Source organism: Mustelus asterias, chromosome 1, assembly GCF_964213995.1.
Source record: "Mustelus asterias chromosome 1, sMusAst1.hap1.1, whole genome shotgun sequence".
In the NCBI taxonomy this organism is placed as follows: Eukaryota; Metazoa; Chordata; class Chondrichthyes; order Carcharhiniformes; family Triakidae; genus Mustelus; species Mustelus asterias.
Window position 1 is genome coordinate 194,717,609 of NC_135801.1, and position 25,791 is coordinate 194,743,399.

A 25,791-nucleotide genomic window follows, 5' to 3' on the forward strand; every position below is an offset into this window, starting at 1 on the left:
CCACCTTCTTCCATCGGGAAAAAGGTACAAAAGTCTGAGGTCACGTACCAACCGACTCAAGAACAGCTTCTTCCCTGTTGCCATCAGACTTTTGAATGGACTTACCTTGCATTAAGTTGATCTTTCTCTACACCCTAGCTATGACTGTAACACTACATTCTGCACTCTCTCCTTTCCTTCTCTATGAATGGTATGCTTTGTCTGAATAGCGCGCAAGAAACAATATTTTTCACTGTATACTAATACATGTGACAATAATAAATCAAATCAAAATCAAATGAAAAACTTTATTCCAGAAGGCATCTGACTTGCTCAGTGACCAGGAAAGACGTGATCGTGAGACAGACAGGTAACTGGAGGAACTCAACCCTTGCAATTGAGCAACAAGTTTGAGGTTCTTGCCACTTGCGTGAGCAGAGGGCTGTAGTCTGGATCAGAAGTTTAACCATAGCACCGTGGTACAGGAAAACATTCAAGAGCAGGGAGTTAAAAGGGGACAGTATGGTAAGTGGGACAGGCGCTGTTCTCTATAGCTGAGAGTGCGAGTTCAGAAGGTGGTGTTGCCTACACAGCACTCAGTGCTGGGGAGAAACCTGCAGTGGGAGGGGACAGATCCAGTTAGTGTGGTCCATGTAAGTACAGGTGGAACTAGCAAAGAGATCTGCTGACGGAGTATGAGCAGCTAGGGGTTCAATTAAAAAGCAGGACTGCGTGCAAATTGGCATTGGGAAACTAAGATTAGAGGGCGGCACAATGGCACAGTGGTTAGCACTGCTGCCTCGCAGCGCCGGGGACCCGGGTTCAATTCCTGTCTCAGATGACTGACTGTTTGGAGTTTGCATGTTCTCCATGTGTCTGCATGGCTTTCCTCCGGGTGCTCCGGTTTCCTCCCACACTGCAAAGATGTGCGGGTTAGGTGGATTGGCCATGCTAAATTGCCCTTTACTATCAGGGGGAATAGCAGGGCAAATACGTGGGGTTACGGGAATAGGGCCTGGGTGGGATTGTGGTCGCTGCAGACTTGATGGGCCGAATGGCCTCCTTCTGCACTGTAGGAATTCTATGATTCTAGAGAGATGAATGGGTGATTCAAAGACTGGCATGGGAGAAGTAGGTTTCAGTCTGAGGGGAACTGGCAATACTACTGGGGAAAGTAGGAGCTGTACCTTTGGGGTGGACTTCACATGAACGATGATGGGACCAGTGTTCTAGCAAGTCGTAAAGCTGGGGAAGTAGCGAGTACCTGAAACTAAATAGAGGAGGCGGAGGAATCATATTGGGGAAGATGGAGTAAATTAAAGGAAATAGCAAGGCAATGGATCAATGTAGCAATAAGGATAATGATAATCAGAGCACGGTAGGAAAGGACTGTAATTGCAGAGTTATCAAAATCGAAGTATCTGAATGGCCACAGCATTAGCAAATAAGCTGGGTGAATTGTCAATTCACGTAGAAATTAACATGAATGACCCTGATAGCCATTACATAGACACGGATACAAGGACATCAGAGCTGGCACATGAGGCGATGGCCTAGTGGTATTATCACAAGACTATTAATCCGGAAACTCAGCTAATGTTCCGGGGACCCGGGTTCGAATCCCGCCACGGCAGATGGTGAAATTTGATTCCAATAAAAAATATCTGGAATTAAGAATCTACTGATGACCATGAAACCATTGTTGATTGTCGGAAAAACCCATCTGGTTTATCTAATGTCCTTTAGGGAAGGAAATCTGCCGTACTTACCTGAATCAGAATCTACAGTGCAGAAGGAGGCCATTTGGCCCATCGAGTCTGCACCAACCACAATCCCACCCAGACCCTATCCCCATAACCCCATGCATTTACCCTAGCTAGTCTCCCTGACACTGAGAGGCAATTTAACATGGCCAATCCACCTAACCCGCACATCTTTGGACTGTGGGAGGAAACCGGAGCACCTGGAGGAAACCCACGCAGACATGGGGAGAATGTGTAAACTCCACATAGACAGTGACCCAAGCCAGATCCCTGGCGCCTTGAGGCAGCAGTGCTAACCACTGTGCCACTGTGCCGTCCCACCTGGTCTGGCCAACATGTGAGTCTGGAGTCACAGCAATTCTCAACTTCCCTCGGGCAACTAGGGATGGGCAATAAATGCTGGCCAGCCAGTGATGGCCATGTCCCACGAATGAATAAAAAAAGTCACAGCATTTAGCTGCACCAACCCTTTCACATGTCAAGTCAGTTAGTATTCATCAAAATGGTACCAGAACTCAAAGGGTTAAATTGAGCAGGCTTGCATCTTGAAGATAAAGATTAATTGGTGATCTAATTAAGATATTTGAGATGATTAAAGGAGTCAATAAGATAGAGAGAGGGATTTCTCTGGTGGGGGATGGGAGTCCAGGACAAGAGGTGGGAGGTGTTGGGGGAAAGAACCTTAAAATTGGCGGCAGGCCCTCTAGGGAACATTTCCTCGCACAAAGGGGGAGTGGAAATCTGGAACTTTCTCTCCCCCCACCCCCCACCCCCCCCCCCCGCCACCACTCCCTCCCCCCCCCCACCCCTCCCTCCCCCCCCACCCCTCCCTCCCCCCCCCACCCCTCCCTCTCCCCCCCACCCCCACCTCCCCCCCACCCCTCCCTCCCCCGCCCCCACCTCCCTACCCCCCCACCCCTCCCTCCCCCACCGCCCCCCCCCCCCCCTCCCCCACACCAAAACAAGCTGCTGGGGCTGAGAGTCAATGAACGACATCAAACCTGAGACTGAGAGATTTTTGATAGGCTAAGCTGGTTAACGTTTCAGATCAAAGGCTGGGAGATGGATTGAATGTGAATTCAGCCGGGATGTAATTGTAAGGAGAACAGACTCCTGGGCCCTGATTCGACCGGCACGCCCGCCCCGAGGCTCGCAGAACGGCCATTCTCCGTCGGCCTCGGGCGCGATCTTACGAGCCTCGGGCAATTGAGACAGTAAAATTCCGGCCTTGGAGTTGAATGGCCTCCCCTTGTTGCTATGCTCCGATCATAGCAACGAACAGCCAGACCGAAAACAAACCATTTAAAGAAAATAAACTCGAAAGATTCAGCCTATCATTAACTGTTAAAAATAGTTCCATAATTACAGCTTTTGTACAAGGTCATTAACGAGATAGAACTGTATTTGAACTCTTAACTTTCTAAAACTGCCTTGAAAGAGAAACTACCTTCCCCAAAACCCTGTAAATATTCCCAACCCTCACCTCACACATTTATCTCATTCTCTGGTGAAATTTCCTATTGGATGTGCTTCCTCCACCTTTTTCAGGCAGAATATTCCAGATCACAGCAACGCAGGCTGTGATTTTCCTGGATGCAGCCTTCCGGTCCCGATGAAGTATTCTTTTTAATCACTCATGGAACGTGGGTGTTGCTAGCTGGGCCAGCATTTATTGTCCATCCCTAGTCATGTGGTTTGCAAGGCCATTTCAGAGTCATAGAATCATAGAATCCCTCCAGTGCAGAAAGTGGCCATTCGGCCCACCGACAAAAATCCCACCTTGGCCCCATCCCTGTAGCCCCACGTATTTACCTTGCTAACCCACCTGACACTAAGGGTCAATTTAGCATGGCCAATCAACCTAACCTGCACACCTTTGGACTGTGGGGAGAAACCGGAGCACCCGGAGGAAACCCACGCAGACACGGGGAGAACATGCAGTCTCTGTACAGACAGTGACCCGAGGCCGGAATCGAATCCGGGTCCCCAGAGCATTACCCTGGGTCTGCTGATTGATGAGGGAAGGGCCGTGGATGTCGTCTACATGGATTTTAGTAAAGCATTTGACAAGGTCCCTCATGACAGGCTGGTGCAAAAGGTTAAATCTCACGGGATAAAAGGTGAGCTGGCTAGATGGGTGGAGAACTGGTTTAGCCATAGAAGACAGAGGGTAGCAGTGGAGGGGTCTTTTTCTGATTGGAGGTCTGTGACTAGTGGTGTTCCGCAGGGCTCTGTACTGGGACCTCTGCTGTTTGTGATTTATATAAATGATTTGGAAGAAGATGTAGCTGGTCTGATTAGTAAGTTTGCGGACGACACAAAGATTGCTGGAGTTGCAGATAGTGATGAACATTGTCAGAGAATACAGCAGGATATAGATAGGCTGGAACATTGGGCGGAGAAATGGCAGATGGAATTTAATCCAGATAAATGCGAAGTGATGCATTTTGGTAGATCTAATGCAGGGGGGAGCTGTACAATAAATGGCAGAACCATCAGGAGTATAGACACACAGAGGGATCTGGGTGTACAAGTCCACAGATCCTTAAAGATGGCAGCACAGGTGGAAAACACCGAGCTCCCTCAGCCTATCCTCATAAGGCATGCCACTCAATCCATGGTGAAGAAGGCATATGGCATAGAAAGAAACATAGAAACATAGAAAACTACAGCACAAAACAGGCCCTTCGGCCCCACAAGTTGTGCCGAACATATCCCTACCTTTTAGGCCTACCTATAACCCTCCATCCTATTAAGTCCCATGTACTCATCCAGGAGTCTCTTAAAAGACCCTATTGAGTTTGCCTCCACCACCACTGACGGCAGCCGATTCCACTCGCCCACCACCCTCTGTGTGAAAAACTTCCCCCTAACATTTCCCCTGTACCTACCCCCCAGCACCTTAAACCTGTGTCCTCTCATGGCAGCCATTTCCACCCTGGGAAAAAGCCTCTGAGAGTCCACCCGATCTATGCCTCTCAACATCTTATATACCTCTATTAGGTCTCCTCTCATCCTACGTCTCTCCAAGGAGAAAAGACCGAGCTCCCTCAGCCTATCCTCATAAGGCATGCCACTCAATCCAGGCAACATCCTTGTAAATCTCCTCTGCACCCTTTCAATCTTTTCCACATCCTTCCTGTAATGAGGTGACCAGAACTGAGCACAGTACTCCAAGTGGGGTCTGACAAGGGTCTTATATAGCTGCATCATTATCCCCGGACTCCTAAACTCAACCCCTCGATTGATAAAGGCCAGCACACCATACGCCTTCTTAACCACCTCCTCCACCTGCGGGGCCGATTTCAGAGTCCTATGGACCCGGACTACAAGGTCCTTCTGATCCTCTACCATACTAAGAGTCTTTCCCTTTATATTGTACTCCTTCATCCCATTTGACCTGCTTGCCTTTATTGGACAGGGCATAGAGTATAAAAGTTGGCATATGATGTTGCAGTTGTATAGAACGTTGGTTAGGCCACATTTGGAATACTGCATCCAGTTCTGGTTACCACACTACCAGAAGGACGTGGAGGCTTTCGAGAGAGTGCAGAAAAGGTTTACCAGGATGTTGCCTGGTATGGAGGGTATTAGCTATGAGGTGAGATTGAGCAAACTAGGGTTGTTCTCCCTGGAAAGACGGAGGTTGAGGAGCGACCTAAAAGAAGTTTATAAAATTATGAAGGGCATAGATAGGGTGAACAGTTGGAAGCTTTTTCCCAGGTCAGAAATGACAAACACAAGTTCAAGGTAAGGGGGGCAAGGTTCAACACAGATATGCGGGGGACGTATTTTACACAGAGGGTGGTGGGGGCCTGGAATGCACTACCAAGCAAGGTGGTTGAGGCAGACACGCTCGGATCATTTAAGACTTCTCTAGATAGCCACATGAACAGACTGGGAATAGAGGGATACAAACGCATGGTCTAGTTATGAACACATGATCGGTGCAGGCTTGGAGGGTCGACGGGCCTGTTCCTGTGTTGTATTGTTCTTTGTTCTTTGTCTCTGGATCACCAGTCCAGTGACAATGCCACCGCACTAGCACAGCAATGGGTGGAATTTATATTTAATTAATGAATCTGGAATTGTAAAGCTAGTCTCAGTGATATAAATAGTAATAGTCATAGTGGGCGGCACGGTGACACAGTGGTTAGTGCTGCTGCCTCACAGTGCCAGGGACCCGGGGCAGCACGGTGGCACAGTGGTTAGTGCTGCTGCCTCACAGTGCCAGGGACCCGGGGTGGCACGGTGGCACAGTGGTTAACACTGCTGTCTCACAGTGCCAGGGACCCGGGGTGGCACGGTGGCACAGTGGTTAACACTGCTGTCTCACAGTGCCAGGGACCCGGGGTGGCACGGTGGCACAGTGGTTAACACTGCTGTCTCACAGTGCCAGGGACCCGGGGTGGCACGGTGGCACAGTGGTTAACACTGCTGCCTCACAGTGTCAGGGACCCAGGTTCGATTCGCAGTTTGGGTCATAGAGTCATAGAGATCCCGTTGCAATCGGAGATAACTTTCTTCACTGTCCACTATGCCAACAATCTTGGTGTAATCTGCAAACTTACTGTCTGTCACTGTCTGTGTGGAGCTTACAAATTTTCCCCATGACTGCTTGGGTTCCTCCGGGTGCTCCAGTTTCCTCCCATTGTCCAAAGATGTGTGGATTAGGTGGATTGGCCATGTTAAATTGCCCCTTAGGAGAACTAGCATGGCGTTACAGGGATAGGGCCTGGGCGGGATTGTGGTCGGTGCAGACTCGATGGGCTGAATAGCCTCCTTCTGCACTGTAGGGATTCTATGATCATTAAGTAATTCAGAAAGCAAATAGAATGTTATTGTTCATTGCGAGGGGAATTGATTGCAAAAGTAGAACTGGGCATTGGTGAGACCACATCTCGAATATTGTGCGCAGTTTTGGTTTCTTTATTTAAGGAAAGTTCTAAATGTGTTCGAAGCAGTTGAGAGAAGGTTTCCCAGACTAACCAGGAATGGGCGGGTTGTCTTATGAGGAAAGGTTTGAGAGGTTAGGTTTGTATCCACAAGAGTTTAGAAGAGTAAGAGGCAACTTGATTGAAACTTTTAAGATCCTGCGGGGGTCTTGATAGGTGGATGTGGAGACACTGGCAAGAATTTTACCATCCCACCCGCCACGGGAATCATAGCGGTCGAGGAGCGGAGCATGGGAAGATCCGTTGACCTTGGGAGGGGTTTTACGGTTTTGGGATGAGTGAGGCTATAAAATCCCGCCTTATGTTTCCACTTGTGGGAGAATCTAGAACCAGGGGTCACTGTTTAAAAATACCGGGTCACTCATTTCAGACAGGGATGAGGAGAAATGTTTTCCCTCAGAGGGTGGTGAGTCTCTGGAACTCTCTTCCTCAAAAGGAAGCAGAGCCTCTGAATAATGTTAGGGCAGAGCAAGATAGATTCTTGATTAACATTGGGGTGAGAACTTATTGGGGGTAGACAGGAATGTGGGGTCGAAGTTACAATCAGATCAGCTGTGATCTTACTGAATGGTGGAGCAGGCTCGAGGCCTACTCCTGCTCCTAATTTGCATTTTTGCATATACAAGGCTAATTACAACTTGGGAGAACATGGGTTAATAAATGATTCAAAGCCTAAAAATGTAATGAAGCATGTGGAAGATTATGACTGATTTAGGAGGACATGGACAGTCGAGTCACATGACATATTAAATTAAACGCAGAAAGTATGGAGTAATGCAATTTGGAAGAAAAAAATGCCTTGGAATTAACTAAATACTCGGATTTTTCACAGCGAGACAGAGGGCCCTGAGGAGTCAGTTAAACAAATCCCTGAAACTGTGTGGTCAAATTGATAACACTATCAAAACAATCCTGATTTACAATTAACGACACAGAGTAAAATAAAAGGAAGTTTACAGGTCACTGGTGAAACCTCAGCAAATGTACTGTGTAACAATTCCAGTCACGGCATTTTAGATAGAATATCCGTGTCCTTCAGCACAATGATATGGTGCTATGGGGAAAGAGTGGAGCAGTGGGATTAGTTTGGGATTGATACAGGGCTTTGGGGAGAGAGTGGGGCAGTGGGATTAGTTTAGGATTGATACAGGGCTATGGGGAGAGAGTGGGGCAGTGGGATGAGTTTGGGATTGATACAGGGCTATGGGGAGAGAGTGGGGCAGTGGGATTAGTTTGGGATTGATACAGGGCTATGGGGAAAGAGTGGAGCAGTGGGATTAGTTTGGGATTGATACAGGGCTATGGGGAGAGAGTGGGGCAGTGGGATTAGTTTGGGATTGATACAGGGCTATGGGGAGAGAGTGGGGCAGTGAGATTGGTTTGGGATTGATACAGGGCTATGGGGAAAGAGTGGGGCAGTGGGAGTAGTTTGGGATTGATACAGGGCTATGGGGAGAGAGTGGGGCAGTGGGATTAGTTTGGAATTGATACAGGGCTATGGGGAGAGAGTGGGGCAGTGGGATTAGTTTGGGATTGATACAGGGCTATGAGGAGAGAGTGGGGCAGTGGGATTAGTTTGGGATTGATACAGGGCTATGGGGAGAGAGTGGGACAGTGGGATGAGTTTGGGATTGATACAGGGCTATGGGGAGAGAGTGGGGCAGTGGGATTAGTTTGGGATTGATACAGGGCTACGGGAAGAGAGTGGGGCAGTGGGATTAGTTTGGGATTGATACAGTGCTATGGGGAGAGAGTGGGGCAGTGGGATTAGTTTGGGATTGATACAGTGCTATGGGGAGAGAGTGGGGCAGTGGGATTAGTTTGGGATTGATACAGGGCTATGGGGAGAGAGTGGGACAGTGGGATTAGTTTGGGATTGATACAGAGCTATGGGGAGAGAGTGGGGCAGTGGGATTAGTTTGGGATTGATACAGAGCTATGGGGAGAGAGTGGGACATTGGGATTAGTTTGGGATTGATACCGAGCTATGGGGAGAGAGTGGGGCAGTGGGATTAGTTTGGGATTGATACAGGGCTATGGGGAGCGAGTGGGGCACGATGGCACAGTGGTTAGCACTGCTGCGTCACAGCTCCAGGGACCTGGGTTCGATTCCCGGCTTGGGTCACTGTCTGTGTGGAGTTTGCACATTCTCCCCGTGTCTGCGTGGGTTTCCTCCGGGTGCTCCGGTTTCCTCCCACAGTCCAAAGATGTGCGAGTTAGGTTGATTGGCCATGCTAAATTGCCCCTTAGTGTCCTGAGATGTGTAAATTAGAGGGATTAGTGGGTAAATATGTAGGGACATGGGGGTAGGGCCTGGGTGGGATTGTGGTCGGTGCAGACACGATGGGCCAAATGGCCTCCTTCTGCACTGTAGGGATTCTATGAGAGAGTGGGACAGTGGGATTAGTTTGGGATTGATACAGGGCTATGGGGAGAGAGTGGGACATTGGGATTAGTTTGGGATTGAGACAGGCCTATGGGGAGAGAGTGGGGCAGTGGGGTTAGTTTGGGATTGATACAGTGCTATGGGGAGAGAGTGGGACAGTGGGATTAGTTTGGGACTGATACAGGGCTATGGGGAGAGAGTGGGACATTGGGATTAGTTTGGGATTGAGACAGGGCTATGGGGAGAGAGTGGGGCAGTGGGGTTAGTTTGGGATTGATACAGGGCTATGGAGAGTGGGGCAGTGGGATTAGTTTGGGATTGATACAGGGCTATGGAGAGTGGGGCAGTGGGATTAGTTTGGGACTGATACAGGGCTATGGGGAAAGAGTGGGACAGTGGGATTAGTTTGGGACTGATACAGTGCTATGGGGAGAGAGTGGGACAGTGGGATTAGTTTGGGATAGCTGAGCGTGGCACTGCCGTTGCCTTTGCATCTGCAGTCTCAGATGGGCCGTGAATGGGAACTTGTAACTGTCAGTTAACAGTTAATGTTCCAGTCAGGGAGTGAGAGCAAAGACATCAAAGACTTTGGTCACGTGTTCGGAGCTGTTCAGGGCAGCTGCTGTTTCATGTCAAGATTAACTGTGCTACCCCTTTCCACTGGACTATTCCACAGGCTGTACCGAGAGAGAGAGAGACAGATACACCGAACAACCTATAGCTACAGAGAGTGAGAGACAGATAATTACTAACAGAGGGAGACAAAGATATCTAATTACATTGATTATAAGCACAAGTTTGAGGATAATGGGTAAACCTTTTAGAACTGAGGTGAGGAGAAATATCTTCACCCAGAGAGTGGTGAATGTGTGGAATTCACTCCCACAGAGAGTAGTTGAGGCCAAAATGTTTTGTGATTTTAAGAAGGAATTAGATATAGCTCTTGGGACTAAAGGGATCAAATGAAATAGAAGTTTACAGCATGGAAACAGGCCCTTCAGCCCAACTTATCCATGCTGCCCCTTTTTTTTAAAAACCCTAAGCCAGTCCCAATTGCCCACATTTGGCCCATATCCCTCTATACCCATCTTACCCATGTAACTGTCGAAATACTTTTTAAAAGGCAAAATTGTACCCGTCTCTACCACTACCTCTGGCAGCTTGTTCCAGACACTCACCACCCTCTGTGTGAAAAAATTGCCCCTCTGGACACTGTTGTATCTCTCCCCTCTCACCTTAAACCTATGCCCTCTAGTTTTAGACTCCCTTACCTTTGGGAAAAGATATTGACTGTCTAACTTATCTATGCCCCTCATTATTTTATAGACCTCTATAAGATCACCCCTCAGCCTCCTATGCTCCAGAGAAAAAAATCCCAGTCTATGCAGCCTCTTCTTATAACTCAAACCATCAAGTCCCGGTAGCATCCTAGTAAATCTTCTCTGGACTCTTTCTAATTTAATAATATCCTTTCTATAATAGGGTGACCAGAACTGTACACAGTATTCCACGTGTGGCCGAACCAACATCTTGTACAACTTCAACAAGACGTCCCAACTCCGGTATTCAATGTTCTGTCCATCTCGAGGATATGAGGGAGGGAGTGGGGGGGCGGGATGATCAGGATATTGAATTTGATGATCAGCTATGATCAAGCTGGATGGCGGAGCAGACTTGAAGGGCCGAATGGCCTCTCCCTGCTTCTAGTTTCTATATTTCAATGTTTCAAAGAAAGAAGAGGACTTCCTACATACAGGGAGGAAGAGAAACACAATAAGATACAGAAAGGGAGAGAGAGAGAAAGAGAGGTGTACCCAAGGAGAGAGGGAGAGAGATAATTACATATCGAAAGGGAGAGACAGATATAGTTACATACACAGAGAACATATGAACGTGAGAAATAGGAGTAGCAATGTCTACTCCACCACTCACTGATAACCTGACTGATCTTTTACCGCAATGCCTCTTTCTCATTCAACAACAACTTCTATTTATGTATTAGCGCCTTTGATGAAATGAAACATCCCAAGATGCTTCACAAGAGCATTAAAAAACAAAGTGTGATTTTGATTTGATTTATTATTGTCACATGCATTAGCATACAGCGAAAAGCATTGTTTCTTGCGTGCTATACAGACAAAGCATACCGTTCATAGAGAAAGAAAGGAGAGGGTGCAGAATATAGTGTTACAGTTACCAATAGGGTGAAAAAAGTTCGAGTACAATATTAAGAGCACAGAGCGAGTATAAAAGATGGTATTAGAGAGTAGGCTGGGGACAGCTCGCAAGAAGCCACCTCGTTCCCGCACCATCTTGAAATATTTGGTCAGGTGACCAAAATCTTGGTCAAGGAGGTGGGGTGGAATTTTCTGGTTTTTCACGCCAGGATTTTCCAGTCCCGCTGCAGCGAATGAAGATTTGGCCGAGCGCCAACTTCTCTGTCCTTACTTGCAGTGATAGCAGGGCGTGAATGGCCGGAGAACCCCGGCGAGGAATTGAAGAAATGTCTTAAAGGAGAAAAGCAAGAGAGAGAGAGGTTTAAGGAGGGAGTTCCAGAGCTTGGGGAACTAAAGACAGGCCAATGATGGTGCAGTGATTCTGACTGGGACTTCACAGGAGGCCAGGATTCGAAGACAGCAGATATTTCAAGAGAGTCTTAGGGATGGAGGAGTTTGCAGGGATAAGAGAGGGTGAGGCCATGAAGGGATTTGAAAACAAGAATCAGAATTGTAAGATTAAGATGTTGCTTGACTGGGAGTCAGTGCAGGCCGGCGAGCACAGGGGGTGACAGGGGAATGGGACTCGCTGAGAGTTAGGACACTGGAAGCAGAGATTTGGGTTTTGAATCAAGGTTCTGGAGGATAGAACGTGGGAGAGCAGCCAGGAGCGCATTGTAAAAGTCAAATCTCAAGGTGACAAAAACATGCGAGAGGGTTACAGCAGCTGATGAGCTAAGACACAGGGATAATGAAGGCTGATGTTACAGTGGTAGAAATAGGCGGTCATAGAGGTGGAATGCACATGATTGAACAAAGAACAAAGAACAAGTGCAAAGAAGATTTACGAGGATGTTACCAGGACGAGTGGGCATGAGCTACAGGGAGAGGTTGGCCAGGCTAGGGGTTTATTCCTTGGAACATAGGAGAATGAGGGGTGACTTATTGCGGTGTCTAAAATCATGAGGGACATCGATAGGATAAACCACATAGCCTTTTTCCCAGGGAAGGGAAATTGAAAACTAGAAAGCATAGACCAAATTGAAAGAGGCGCAAGTGAAACGCTACTTAACTCATTCCAGGTTAAGCAGTGTTTCACTTCTATCTCTTCCAATTTGGTCTATTGCATTCGCTGCTCCCAATGTGGTCTCCTCTATATCGGAGAGACCAAGCGTAGACTGGGTGATCGCTTTGCTGAGCACCTTCGGTCTGTGCGCAATCAGGACCCTGACCTTCCAGTTGCTGCCATTTTAACACACGATCCTGTTCCCATACCCACATGTCTGTCCTTGGCCTGCTGCAATGTTCCAGTGAAGCTCAATGCAAACTGGAGGAACAGCATCTCATCTTCTGGCTGGGCACCTTACAGCCTTCCGGTCTCAACATCGAACTCAATAACTTCAGATGATTAGCTCCACCCCACCTCAACCCCTTTGTTTTCATTCTATTTCATTTTTAACTGTTCTCTACCTTTTATTTCTTTATTATCTTTCCTGATTCCTGGGACGGATGTATGAGGAGAGATTGACTAGGTTAAGATTGTTTTCGCTGGAGTTCAGATGAATGAGGGGGGATCTCATAGAGACTTATAAAATTCTAACAGGGCTAGACATGGCAGATGCAGGGAGGATGTTCCCAATGGTGGGGGAGTCCAGAACCAGGGATCTGAACCAGGTCTGAGGATACAGGGTAGACCATTTAGGATGGAGATGAGGAGACATTTCTTCACCCAAAGAGTGGTGAGCCTGTGGAATTCATTACCACAAGAAGTAGTTGATGCCAAAACATTGAATGTATTCAAGAGGCGGCTGGATATAGCACTTGGGGTGAATGGGATCAAAGATTATGGGGAGAAGGTTGGATGATCAGCCATGATGGTGATGAATGGCGGAGCAGGCTCGAAGGGCCGAATGGCCTCCTCCTGCTCCTATCTTCTATGTTTCTTTTTCTTTCTCCTCCTCCACTCTTTCCCCATATTTTCTCCCCCCCCCTTTTCTTAACTTTTCTCACCTTTTCTCCTCCTTTGTTTCCCATTTCCCCCCTTTTTCTCAATTGTACCTCTCTCACCCATCTCCTCCCTCCCCCCTCATCTTCAGCTGTCACAGTTTACCCTCTGATTTTTGCTTCTCTGCCCGTTTGGCCATTCACACCTGCTATTCTCTCTATGGGCTGCCATTAGCAACCTTTCCCCTTGTTTTTGTGGCTGTGACTCATCTTTCATTCCCTCACACTGCAGTATAAATATCTCCCACTTTCTCTGCCTTTTAGCTTTGACGAAGGGTCATCTGGACTCGAAACGTCAGCTCTTTTCTCTCCTTACAGACGCTGCCAGACCTGCTGAGATGTTCCAGCGTTTCCTCTTTTGGTTTCAGATTCCTGCATCCATAGTAATTTGCTTTTATCTTACCTTATATTAAGTTGACCTTTCTCTACACCCCAGCTATGACTGTAACACTACATTCTGCACTCTCTCGTTTCCTGCTCTATGAACAGTATGCTTTATGCTTTGTCTGTATAGTGCACAAAGAAACAATACTTTTCACTGTATACTCGCAACAATGAAGGAATGGCGATATATTTCCAAGTCAGGATGGTGAGTAACTTGGAGGGGAACTTCTAGGTGATGGTGTTCCCAGGTGTCTGCTGCTTTTGTCCTTCGAGATGGTAGTGGTTTGGAAGGTGTTGTCTAAGGAACCTTGGTGAGTTCCTGCCAGGTATCTTGTAGCTGATACATACAACTGCCACTATTCACCGGTGGTGGAGGGAGTGAATGTTGTGGAAGGGGTAGCAATCAAGCAGGTTGCTTTGCCCTGGATGGTGTCAAGCTCCTGGAATGTTGTTGGAGCTGCACTGATCCAGGCAAGTGGGGAGTGTTCCATCACACTCCTGACCTGTGCCGTGTAGATGGTGGAAGATTTGATTTAATTTGATTTATTATTGTCACATGTATTAGTATACAGTGAAAAGTCTTGTTTCTTGCGCACTATACAGACAAAGCATACCATTCATAGAGAAGGAAACAAGAGAGTGCAGAGAGTGTTACAGTCATAGAATATAAAAGCAGGGAGGTCTTGCTGCAACTGTACAAGGCACTGGTGAGGCCGCAACTGGAGTACTGTGTGCAGTTTTGGTCCCCTTATTTGCGAAAGGATATATTGGCCTTGGAGGGAGTGCAGAGAAGGTTCACCAGGTTGATACCGGAGATGAGGGGTGTAGCTTATGAGGAGAGATTAAACAGATTGGGTCTGTACTCGTTGGAGTTTAGAAGGATGAGGGGTGATCTTATAGAGACATATAAGATAATGAAGGGGCTGGATAGGGTAGAGGTGGAGAGATTCTTTCCACTTAGAAGGGAAACCAGAACTAGAGGGCACAGCCTCAAAATAAGGGGGGGCCGGTTCAGAACAGAGTTGAGGGGGAACTTCTTCTCTCAGAGGGTAGTGAATCTCTGGAATTCTCTGCCCATTGAAGTGGTGGAGGCTTCCTCGTTGAATATGTTTAAATCACGGGTAGATAGTTTTCTGATCGATAAGGGAATTAGGGGTTATGGGGAGCAGGCGGGTAAGTGGAACTGATTCGCTTCAGATCAGCCATGATCTTGTTGAATGGCGGGGCAGGCTCGAAGGGCCAGATGGCCTATTCCTGCTCCTATCTCTTATGTTCTTATGTTCTTATAGCTAGGTTGTAGAGAAAGATCAACTTAATGCGAGGCAAGTCCATTCAAAAGTCTGACAGCAGCAGGGAAGGAGCTGTTCTTGAGTCGGTTGGTACGTGACCTCAGACTTTTGAATCTTTTTCCCGATAGAAAAAGGTGGAAGAGAGAATGTCTGGGGTGCGTGGGGTCCTTAATGCTGGCTGCTTTGCCGAGGCAGCGAGAAATGTAGGCAGAGACAATGGATGGAAGGTTGGTTTGCATCATGGATTGGGCTACATTCACGACCTTTTGTAGTTTCTTGCAGTCTTGGGCAGAGCAGGAGCCATACCAAGCTGTGATACAACCAGAAAGAATGCTTTCTATGGTGCATCTGTAAAAGTTGCTGAGAAAGTAGCGGCGTTGGTGGGGCTTTCTTAACTATAGTGTCAGCATGGGTGGACCAGGACAGGTTATTAGTGATCCGAACATCTAAAAATTTGAAGCTCTTGACCATTTCTACTTCGTTCCCATTGATGTAGACAGGGACATGTTCTCCATTATGCTTCCTGAAGTCGATGACAATCTCCTTCATTTTGTTGACATTGAGGGAGAGATTATTGTCGCCGCACCAGTTCACCAGATTCTCTATCTCATTCCTGTACTCTGTCTCGTCAGTGTTTGAGATCCGACCCAATACGGTGGAGTCGTCAGCAAACTTGAAAATCGAGTTGGAGGGGAATTTGGCCACACAGTCATAGGTGTATCAGGAGTATAGTAGGGGGCTGAGAACACAGCCTTGTGGGGCACCGGTGTTGAGGATGATCGTGGAGGAGGTGTTGTTGCCTATCCTTACTGATTGTGGTCTGATTGATTCCTTGAGTTAGGAAGTTCAGGATCCAGTCGCAGAGGGAGGAGCCGAGGCACAGGCCACGGAGTTTGGAGATGAGTTTCATGGGAATAATGGTGCTGAAGGCTGAGCTGTAGTCAATAATAGGAGTTTGACATTGATGTCTTTGTTATCTAGATGTTCCAGGGTTGAGTGTAGGGCCAGGGAGATGGCGTCTGCTGTGGACCTGTTGCAGCAGTAGGCAAACTGTAGTGGATCCAGGCAATCTGGGAAGCTGTAATTGATTTTGTGCCATGACTAGCCTTTTGAAGCACTTCATAATGATGGATGTCAGAGCTACCGGACGATAGTCATTAAGGCACGCTGCCTGGCTTTTCTTTGGAACGCGGATGATGGTCGTCTTCTTGAAGCAGATCGGGACCTCAGATTGTTATAAAGAGAGGTTGAAGATGTCTGTGAATACCTCCACCAGCTGATCTGCACAGGATCTGAGTGCTCATCCGGGTACCTCATCCGGGCCAGTCGCTTTCCGTGGGTTGACCTTCTAGAAAGCTGCTCTGATATCTGTAATGATGACCTCAGATACAGGTTCATCCAGGGCTTCCAGGGTGGAGGGCATGCTCTCGCTGACCTCTTGCTCAAAACGGGCGTAGAATGCAATGAGCTCATCAGGGAGGGGCGTGTTGGAGCTGGCGATTTTAGATGCCTTCATCTTGTAGCCTATGTCTTGCAGACCTTGCCATAGTCAGCGGGGGTCCGTGTGGCTAGCCTGGGATTCTAGCTTGGTCCGGTACTGTCTTTTGGCATCTTTGATGGATCTCCTTAGATCGTATCTGGCTTTCTTGTATAGGTCAGGGTCGCCTGACTTGAAAGCCTCAGACCTGGACTTCAGCAAGCAGTGGATATCCCTGTTCATCCATGGTTTCCGGTTGGGGAACACACGGATTTGCTTCTTTGGTGCACAGTCTTCTACATATTTACTAATGAAGTTAGTTACTGTAGTGGCGTACTCGTTCAGGCTGGTCGCAGAGTTTTTAAATACTGACCAGTCCACTGACTCCAAGCAGCCCCGTAGGAGATCATCCGATTCCTCAGACCAACATTGCACAACTTTCCTTAACTGATTCTCCCGCTTCAGTTTTTCGTTGTAAGCCGGGAGCAGGAGCACAGCCTTGTGGTCTGATTTTCCAAAGTGTGGGCGGGCAATAGAGCGGTAGGCATTGGGAGTTAGGAGGTGAGTTACTCTCCGCAGGATTACTAGCCTTTTACCTGCTCTGGTAGCCACAGTATTTATATGGCTAGTCTCTGTCAAGCCCTTTCAATGAAATCACTTCTCATTCTTTGAAATTCCAATGGGTAGAGTCCCAATCTGTTTAGCCTTTCCTCATTAGACAATCCCTCCATCCAGTCTCCGGTCAATGGTAACCCCCAGGATGTTGATAGTGGGGATTCAGTGATGGTGATGCCATTGAATGTTAAGGGGCGATGGTTAGATTCTCTCTTGTTGGAGATGGTCATTGCCTGGCACTTGTGTGGTGTAAATGTTATTTGCCATTCGTCAGCCCGTTTCTGCACTCTTTCTAGTTTAATAATATCCTTTCTATAATAGGATGACCAGAACTGTACACAATATTCCAAGTGTGGCCTTACCAATATCTTGTACAACTTCAACAAGATGTCCCAACTCCTGTGTTCAATGTTCTGACCAATGAAACCAAGCATGCCAAATATCTTCTTCCACTCTGTCCACCTATGACTCCAGTTTCAAGGAGCTACGAACCTGTACCCCTAGATCTCTTTGTTCTATTACCCTCTCCAATGCCCTACCATTATCTTTGATCTACCAAAATGCATCACCTCACATTTATCTAAATGTGAGAGCGGCACGGTGACACAGCGGGTTAGCACTGCTGCCTCACAGCGCCAGGGACCTGGGTTTGATTCCCGGCTTGGGTCACTGTCTGTGTGGAGTTTGCATGTTCTCCCCGTGTCTGCGTGGGTTTCCTCCGGATATTTTCCAGGTCTTGCTGCATTTGGATATGAAGTGCTTCAATATCTGAGGAGTCGCAAGTGGCGCTGAACATTGTGCAGTCATCAGCGAACATCCCACTTCTGACATTATGATGGAAGGGCGGTCATTGATGAAGCAGCTGAAGATGGTTGGGCTTAGGATCCTTGGACAGTGGATTGACCCGGGAGTGATGATCATCTGGAACTCATTGCCTGAAAGGGTGGCAGAGGCAGAAACCCTCATAATATTCACAAAGTACTTGGATATGCACTGAAAGTGCTGTAACCTCCAGAGCCATGGCTCAACAGCTGGAAAGAGGGAATAGGCTGATAGGGAATGGGCAATGGAGAGAATATGGGATTGAACGCTGAACTCGGGCTCAAATATGACTCCAAGGCTGCCAACAGCTGGTATCAAACTCAGGAGACAGACGAAAGTGTCTGATTCTGCATTACTCAATCAATTTCAGTAGAAGTTTTAACAAGGTTTATGTTTTGAAATATCTAAATAAATTAAATATATTTCTAAGAAAGCATTGGAGGGAGTGCAGAAGAAGTTTCTAAGAATGGTTCCAGGGTGAGAAGTCATGAGTCATAGAGGTTTACAGCATGGAAACGGGCCCTTTGGCCCAACTTGTCCATGCCGCCCAGTTATTACCACTAAGCTAGTCCCAATTGGCCCATATCCCCCAATACCCATCTCACCCATGGAACTATCTAAATATGTTTTAAAAGACAAAATTGTACCCACATCTACTACTACCGCTGGCAGCTTGTTCCAGACACTCACCACCCTCTGTGTGAAAAAATTGCCCTTTTGGACCGTTTTGTACCTCTCCCCTCTCACCTTAAACCTATGCCCCCTAATTTTAGACTCCACTGCCTTTGGGAAAATATATTGACTATCTAGCTGATCTGTGCCCCTCTATAAGATCACCTCTCAGCCTCCTATGGTCCAGGGTAAAAAGTCCCAGTCTATTCAGTCTCTCCTTATAACCCAAACCATCAAGTCCCAGTAGCGTCCGAGTAAATCTTTTCTCCACTCTTTCCAATTTAATAATATCCTTTCTGTAATAGGGTGACCAGAATTGCACACAGTATTCCAAGTGTTGCCTTCCCAATGTCTTGTACAACTTCAACAAGACGTCCCAACTCCTGTATTCAATGATCTGACCGATGAAATCAAGTATGCCGAATGCCTTCTTCACCACTCTGTCCACCTGTGACTCCACTTTCAAGGAGCTATGAACCTGTACCCCTAGATCTCTTTGTTCTGTAACTCTCCCCAACGCCCTACCATTAACTAAGTCCTGCCCTGGTTCAACCTACCAAAATGCGTCACCTCGCAATTATCTAAATTAAACTCCATCTGCCATTCGTCAGCCCACTGGCCCAATTGATCAAGATCCCGTTGCAATCGGAGATAACCTTCTTCACTGTCCACTATACCACCAATCTTGGTGTCATCTGCAAACTTACTAACCATGCCCCCTATATTCTCATCCAAATCACTAATATAAATGACAAATAACAGTTATTATTTATTTTATTTATTCATTCTCTGTAACAGAGGACTTTCGGTTATAAGGATAGATTGGAGAGGTTGGGACTGTCCCCCTTGCAGAGAAGAAGGTGGATGGCACGATCTCACAGTGGTTAGCACTGCTGCCTCACAGTGCCTGGCACCTGGGTTCGGCTCCTGGCTTGGGTCACTGTCTGTGCGGAGTCTGCATGTTCTCCCTGTTGCCTGCGTTGGTTTCCTCCGGGTGCTCTGGCTTCTTCTCACAGCCCTACTGGTTAAGTGCATTAGCCTTGCTAAATTCTCCCTCAGTGTGCCCGAACAGGCGCCAGGGTGTGGAGACTGGGGGATTTTCACAGTAACTTCATTACAATGTTAATGTAAACCTACTCATGACACTGATAAATAAACTTTAAAAACCTTTTAAGGATAAGAGATTTGATAGATGTTCAAAATCATGAGGGATCTGTGCAGAATAGATAGGGAGTAACTGTTATCACTTGTAAAAGGATCAAGAACGAGAGGGCATGGACGTAAAGTGATTTTCAAAAGAAGCAAATGTGATGTGAGAAAATATTTTTTCACACAGCGAGTGGTTGGGGTCTGGAAAGCTCTGCCTGGAAGTGTGGGAGAGGCAGGTTCAATCGAGGCATTCAAGAGGACATTAGATGCTTATTGAAAAGAGACAATGTGCAGAAGTCATGGCACTAAATCATAATTTTCATTTGGAGAGGCGCTGCAGCTATGATGAACCAAATGACTTCCTCCTGCACTGTAACAATCCGGTGATACTGAGATGGATGGAGTCAGTGTCTGAGGAATGGAACCTGTGATTGGGATTGAAGATTGGGAAGAATTCAGTCTTCCCTGTTTTTAGTTGGAGTTTGTGGGGAAGCAGTCTGATAATTCAGAGGTGGAGAGGGGTGATGGTGAAGCAGTGCTGGATGTCATCAGTGTGAGTGAGGACCCTAACGCTGTGACTTTGCAATATGTCACCAGAGGCAGCATGTGGGAGGTGGCCAAATTGGGACACCAGGATGTGCAGGGATGGAAGGGGAAGCCAATTCAGTCTGTTCCCTGTCTGCACATCAGCAGGAGTGCCGTTCCACCCAGCTGGACAATGGAGGAAAGGCATTAGAGGAGGACTGTGTGGTCAGCCATGTCATAAGCTGCAGGCAGGGTGAGGAGGGAGTGTCTGACATTGGCACAGTCCATAGATAGTCAGTGCTGTCTTTGATAAGGGTTGTTACAGTGCTGATCAGGGCAAAACTCCGACTGCAGACAGAGAGACAGACAGAGAGACACATAGAGAGTCAGTGCTGTCTTTGATAAGGGTTGTTACAGTGCTGAGACAGGGTAAAACCCTGACTGCAGAGAGAGGGAGAAAGACAGACAGAGACACACATAGAGAGACAGGGCTGTCTTTGATAAGGGTTGTTACAGTGATGTGACAGGGTTAAAACCCCGACTGCAGAGAGAGGGAGGGAGACAGAGAGACAGGGCTGTCTTTGATAAGGGTTGTTACAGTGATGTGACAGGGTTAAAACCCCGACTGCAGAGGAGAGGGACAGACACATACATGTTGAGCGAGACATATCTACATAGTTACATGCTGTCATACAGAGATAGATAACAGACTAAATGATAGAGATATATGGAGAGACACATACATAAAAACACATCTATATAAAGTCAGAGAACACAAAGGAATGGATAATTAGTGCTCCAGACCAAAGCATGAGTTACTGACAGAGAAATTCACCAGACCTGTTTGGACCTGTTTGGACTTACTGGCTTTAAAAGTTACCAGCCTGAAACTCAACAAGAGTTCAATTAATTTTAAGCCAGGATTCTATTTATTATTGGCCCAGCCGCCTGCCCTGTAACTGAATCCAGTCTATATTTAGCCTGAGGAATAGTGGGGCAGCAGCCTGTTAGTTAATAAATACACGGTTAGCCCACTGAGAGAGAGCTCTCTCCCTCTCCCCCTCTCTCAGGCTGGGCGGAACCTGCTTACCTCTCAGTGGGACAGGCTGGGGGGGTCCCCCAGCTCCTTACCTTGGCAAGTCACCGAGCAGTAAGCGTCGCTAATATCATCCTCTATGATCTGCAGATTCTCTGCCCGAAGGACAAACAGCCGCAGCATCTTTCCTGGGATTCAGTGAGCCGGGATGGAGTGAGCTGGGAGTGCACAGGGCTGCTCTGTTAACTTTTCACTGCTTGTTCTCTCTCTCTGCCTTTCCCCCTCCCTCTCTCACTCCCTTCCTCTGTCTGTGGTTTGTTCCTTCTGTCTATCCCGTTGCTCTCTGATTCTATCTCTCTCTGACTGGGCGGCTCACTCAGTCCCTGCCCCTGATTCTCCTCGGATCAGTTGCGCCAATGCAGTGAGTGTCTGGCTGGTCCAGCCCAGATCAGAGAGAAGCGCACCGCCCCTGTCCATATCTATTGATCCCACACTGCGGTTCTCCCCGCCTCTGCACACAATCGTAACAGTTGCAGGTGGAGGCCATTCGGCCCAGCATATCTGCACTGGCTCTGCGCATGGACTGAGTGTCATTTCTCCCCACAACCCTGCACATTCTTCATTTTCAGATAAGTCAAATTAGGGGGCGGCACGGTGGCACAGTGGTTAGCACTGCTGCCTCACAGCATCAGGAACCCGGGTTCCATTCCAGCCTCAGGTCACGTCTGTGCGGAGTTTACACATTCTCCCCGTGTCTGCGTGGGTTTCCTCCGGGAGCTCCGGTTTCCCCCCACAGTCCAAAAGACATGCAGGTTAGTTGCATTGGCCATGCTAAATTCTCCCTCAGGGTACCCGAACAGGTTCTGGAGTGTGGCGACTGGGGGATTTTCACAGTCACTTCATTGCAGTGTTAATGTAAGCCTACTTGTGACTAATAAACTAAAACGTAACTTAATTCCCTTCTTAATGCTTCAATTGAACCTGCCTGTACCGCACTCACAGGTAGAGCATTCCAAACCCTAACCACTCGCTTTGTGAAATTTTTCTTATTCATTCGTGGGACATGGGCGTCACTGGCTGGCCAGCATTTACTGTCCGTCCTTAGTTGCCCTTGAAGGGCAGTTGAGAGTCAACAACATTGGTGTGGCTCTGAAGACGTATGTAGGCCAGACCAGGCTCTGGAGTCACACGTAGGCCAGACCACATCGTCACATGTAGGCCAGACCAGGTAAGGACGGCAGATTTCCTTCCCTAAAGGGCATGAGTGAATCAGATGGGTTTTTCCAACAATCGACAATGGTTTCATGGTCATCAGTAGATTCCCGCCGTGGTGGGATTTAAACATTAACTGAGTTTCTCAATGAATAGTCTAGTGATAATACCGCTTGGCCATCGCCTCTCCTGTTTTTCCTCATGTCATTTTTGTTTCTTTTATTAATTACTTTCAATTGGTGCCCTCTCGTTATCAGTCCTTTCACAAGTGATAACAGTTTTTCCCTATCTGCCCTGTCGAGACACCTCAAGGCACTGGTTCAGGAGTATTGTTACAGTCCTGGGCACCACACTTTAGGAAGGATATGAAGGCTTTAGAGAGAGAGAGTGCAGGAAAGATTCATGGGAATGGTTCCAGGGATGAGGAACTCCACTTAGGTTGATAGATTGATTTGATTTGATTTATTATTGTCACATGTATTGGTATACAATGAAAAGTATTGTTTCTTGCGCGCTATACAGACAAAGCATACTGTTCATAGAGAAGGAAAGGAGGGGGTGCAGAATATAGTGTTACAGTCATAGCTAGGGTGTAGGGAAAGATCAACTTAATGCAAGGCAAGTCCATTCAAAAGTCTGACAGCAGCAGGGAAGAAGCTGTTCTTCAGTCGGTTGGTACGTGACCTCAGACTTTTGTATCTTTTTCCCAATGGAAGAAGGTGGAAGAGAGAATGTCCGGGGTGTGTGAGGTCCTTAATTATGCTGTTATCCAACAGGTTTATTTGGAATCACGAGCTTTTGGAGCGCTGCTCCTTCATCAGGTGACCTCGTAATGAGGGGTCTGGACAGAGTAGACGGGGAGAAACTGTTTCCCCTCATGAAAGGGTCGGGAACGCGAGGGCACAGATTGAAAGTGATTGGTAAAAGAAGCAAAAGTGATGTGAGGAGAAACTATTTCACACAGCGAGAGGTTAGGTTTTGGATTGCTCTGCCTGAGAGTGTGGTGGAGGCAGGTTCAACTGAAGCATTCAAAAGAAATGTAGACATGGATAAGAAAAGAAGGAACGAGCAGGATAACAGGGAAAAAGTGGGGGACTGGAACTAGTTGAGTTGGTGCAGTTGGTACATGACGGGCCATCTTCTGCACTGTAACAATTCTGTGATTAATATCTTACAGAATTCACCAGAATACAATCAGGTAATCTCCATGAAGGAGGAAAGAACGTGCAATTTTACAGCTCCTTTTACTACTTCAGGTGTTCCCAAACCACGTTACAGTCAAATACATACTTCTATGAAGTGTAGATACTGCTGTAATGTAGGAAACAGAGCAGCCAATTAGCATTCAGCAAGCTCCCAGAAAGAATAACGTGATCATTGTTGGGATGACGTTTGTTACAGAATGTGTCTGTTAAAGAAGTCGCACTGCGTTAACAGCAAGTCCTAATTAACTACTTGTGTATACACACAATTATATACACAATATATATAGTATCTCCATCCTTGACCTTATCATATCTCTGGGCAACATCAACATTGACTCTCGGTCTGAGTCACGTGTCTTCTTCTATCGCTGTGTAGGCAACACTGTGCTCAGTCTCACATTAACCCTGCGTGCGTTGGAGCCTTATACAATATTCAGGCTTTGGAGAGGGTACGGAAAAGATTTACCAGGATGCCGCCTGGTATGGAGGGCATTAGCTATGAGGAGAGGTTGGAGAAACTTGGTTTGTCCTCACTGGAACGACGGAGGTTGAGGGGCGACCTGATAGAAGTCTACAAGGTTATGAGGGGCATGGACAGAGTGGATAGTCAGAAGCTTTTTCCCAGGTTGGAAGAGTCAATTACTAGTGGGCACAGGTTTAAGGTGCAGGGGGCAAGGTTTAAAGGAGATATACGAGGCAGGTTTTTTACACAGAGGGTGCTGGGTGTCTAGAACTCGCTGTCGGGGGAGGTAGTAGAAGCAGATACAACAGTGACTTTTAAGGGCCATCTTAACAAATACAGGAATAGGATGGGAATAGAGGGATATCATAGAAATCTACAGCACAGAAAGAGGCTATTCAGCCCATCGAGTCTGCACCGACCACAATCCCACCCAGGCCCTACCCCCATACCCCTACATATTTTACCCACTAATCCCTCTAACCTACACATCTCAGGACACTAAGGGCAATTTTAACATGGCCAATCAACCTAACCCGCACATCTTTGGACTGTGGGAGGAAACCGGAGCACCCGGAGGAAACCCACGCAGACACGAGGAGAATGTGCAAACTCCACACAGACAGTGACCCGAGCCGGGAATCGAACCCAGGTCCCTGGAGCTGTGAAGCAGCAGTGCTAACCACTGTGCTACCGTGCCGCCCGTACCGGGATATGGTCCCCAGAAGGGTAAGGGGTTTTAGTTCAGACGAGTTCAGAGAGGGACAGTGTTGTCGAGGGGAGTACTGAGATGCAGGCTGTTGGACTGGATGGGATTGATGTTCATAAGGAGGAGGTGTTAGCAATTCTGGAAAGGGTAAAAATAGATAAGTCCCCTGGGCCGGATGGAATTTATCCAAGGATTCTCTGGGAGGCTAGAGAGCAGATTGCAGAGCCTTTGGCTTTGATCTTTGTGTCGTCATTGTCTACAGGAACAGTGCCAGAAGACTGGAGGATAGCAAATGTTGTCCCCTTGTTCAAGAAGGGGAGTAGGGACAACACTGGTAATTATAGACCGGTGAGCCTTACTTCTGCTGTGGGCAAAGTATTGGAAAGGATTATGAGAGATATGATTTATAATCACCTAGAAAGGAATAATTTGATTAGGGATAGTCAACACGGTTTTGTGAAGGGTAGGTCGTGCCTCACAAACCTTATTGAGTTCTTTGAGAAGGTGACCAAAGAGGTGGATGAGGGTAAAGCGGTTGATGTGGTGTATATGGATTTCAGCAAAGCGTTTGATAAGGTTCCCCATGGTAAGCTTTTGCAGAAAATACGGACACATGGGATTGAGGGTGATTTAGTGGTTTGGATCAGGAATTGGCTAGCTGTAAGAAAACAGAGGGTGATGGTTGATGGGAAATATTCATCCTGGAGTTCAGTTACTAGTGGTGTACCACAAGGATCTGTTTTGGGGCCACTGCTGTTTGTCATTTTTATTAATGACCTGGATGAGGGCGTGGAAGGATGGATCAGTAAATTTGCGGATGACACTAAAGTCGGTGGAGTTGTAGACAGTGCGGAGGGAAGTGGCAGGTTACAGAGGGACATAGATAAGCTGCAGAGCCGGGCTGAGAGGTGGCAAATGGAGTTTAATGCGGAA

The 25,791-nt window shown here is 47.3% G+C and overlaps 1 protein-coding gene across 1 annotated transcript in view; it reads right to left on the bottom strand.

Moving 5' to 3' along the window:
• dysf (dysferlin, limb girdle muscular dystrophy 2B (autosomal recessive)) overlaps nt 1-21,605 on the bottom strand; it is a 334,329-nt gene extending 312,724 nt beyond the window's left edge. The window contains exon 1 of the mRNA XM_078224513.1: nt 21,368-21,605. Within this exon, the coding sequence (XP_078080639.1) occupies nt 21,368-21,455 (88 nt within the window). The 5' untranslated portion in view covers nt 21,456-21,605. The remainder of the gene's footprint in view (nt 1-21,367) is intronic.
• Between the last annotated feature and the right edge of the window lie 4,186 nt (nt 21,606-25,791).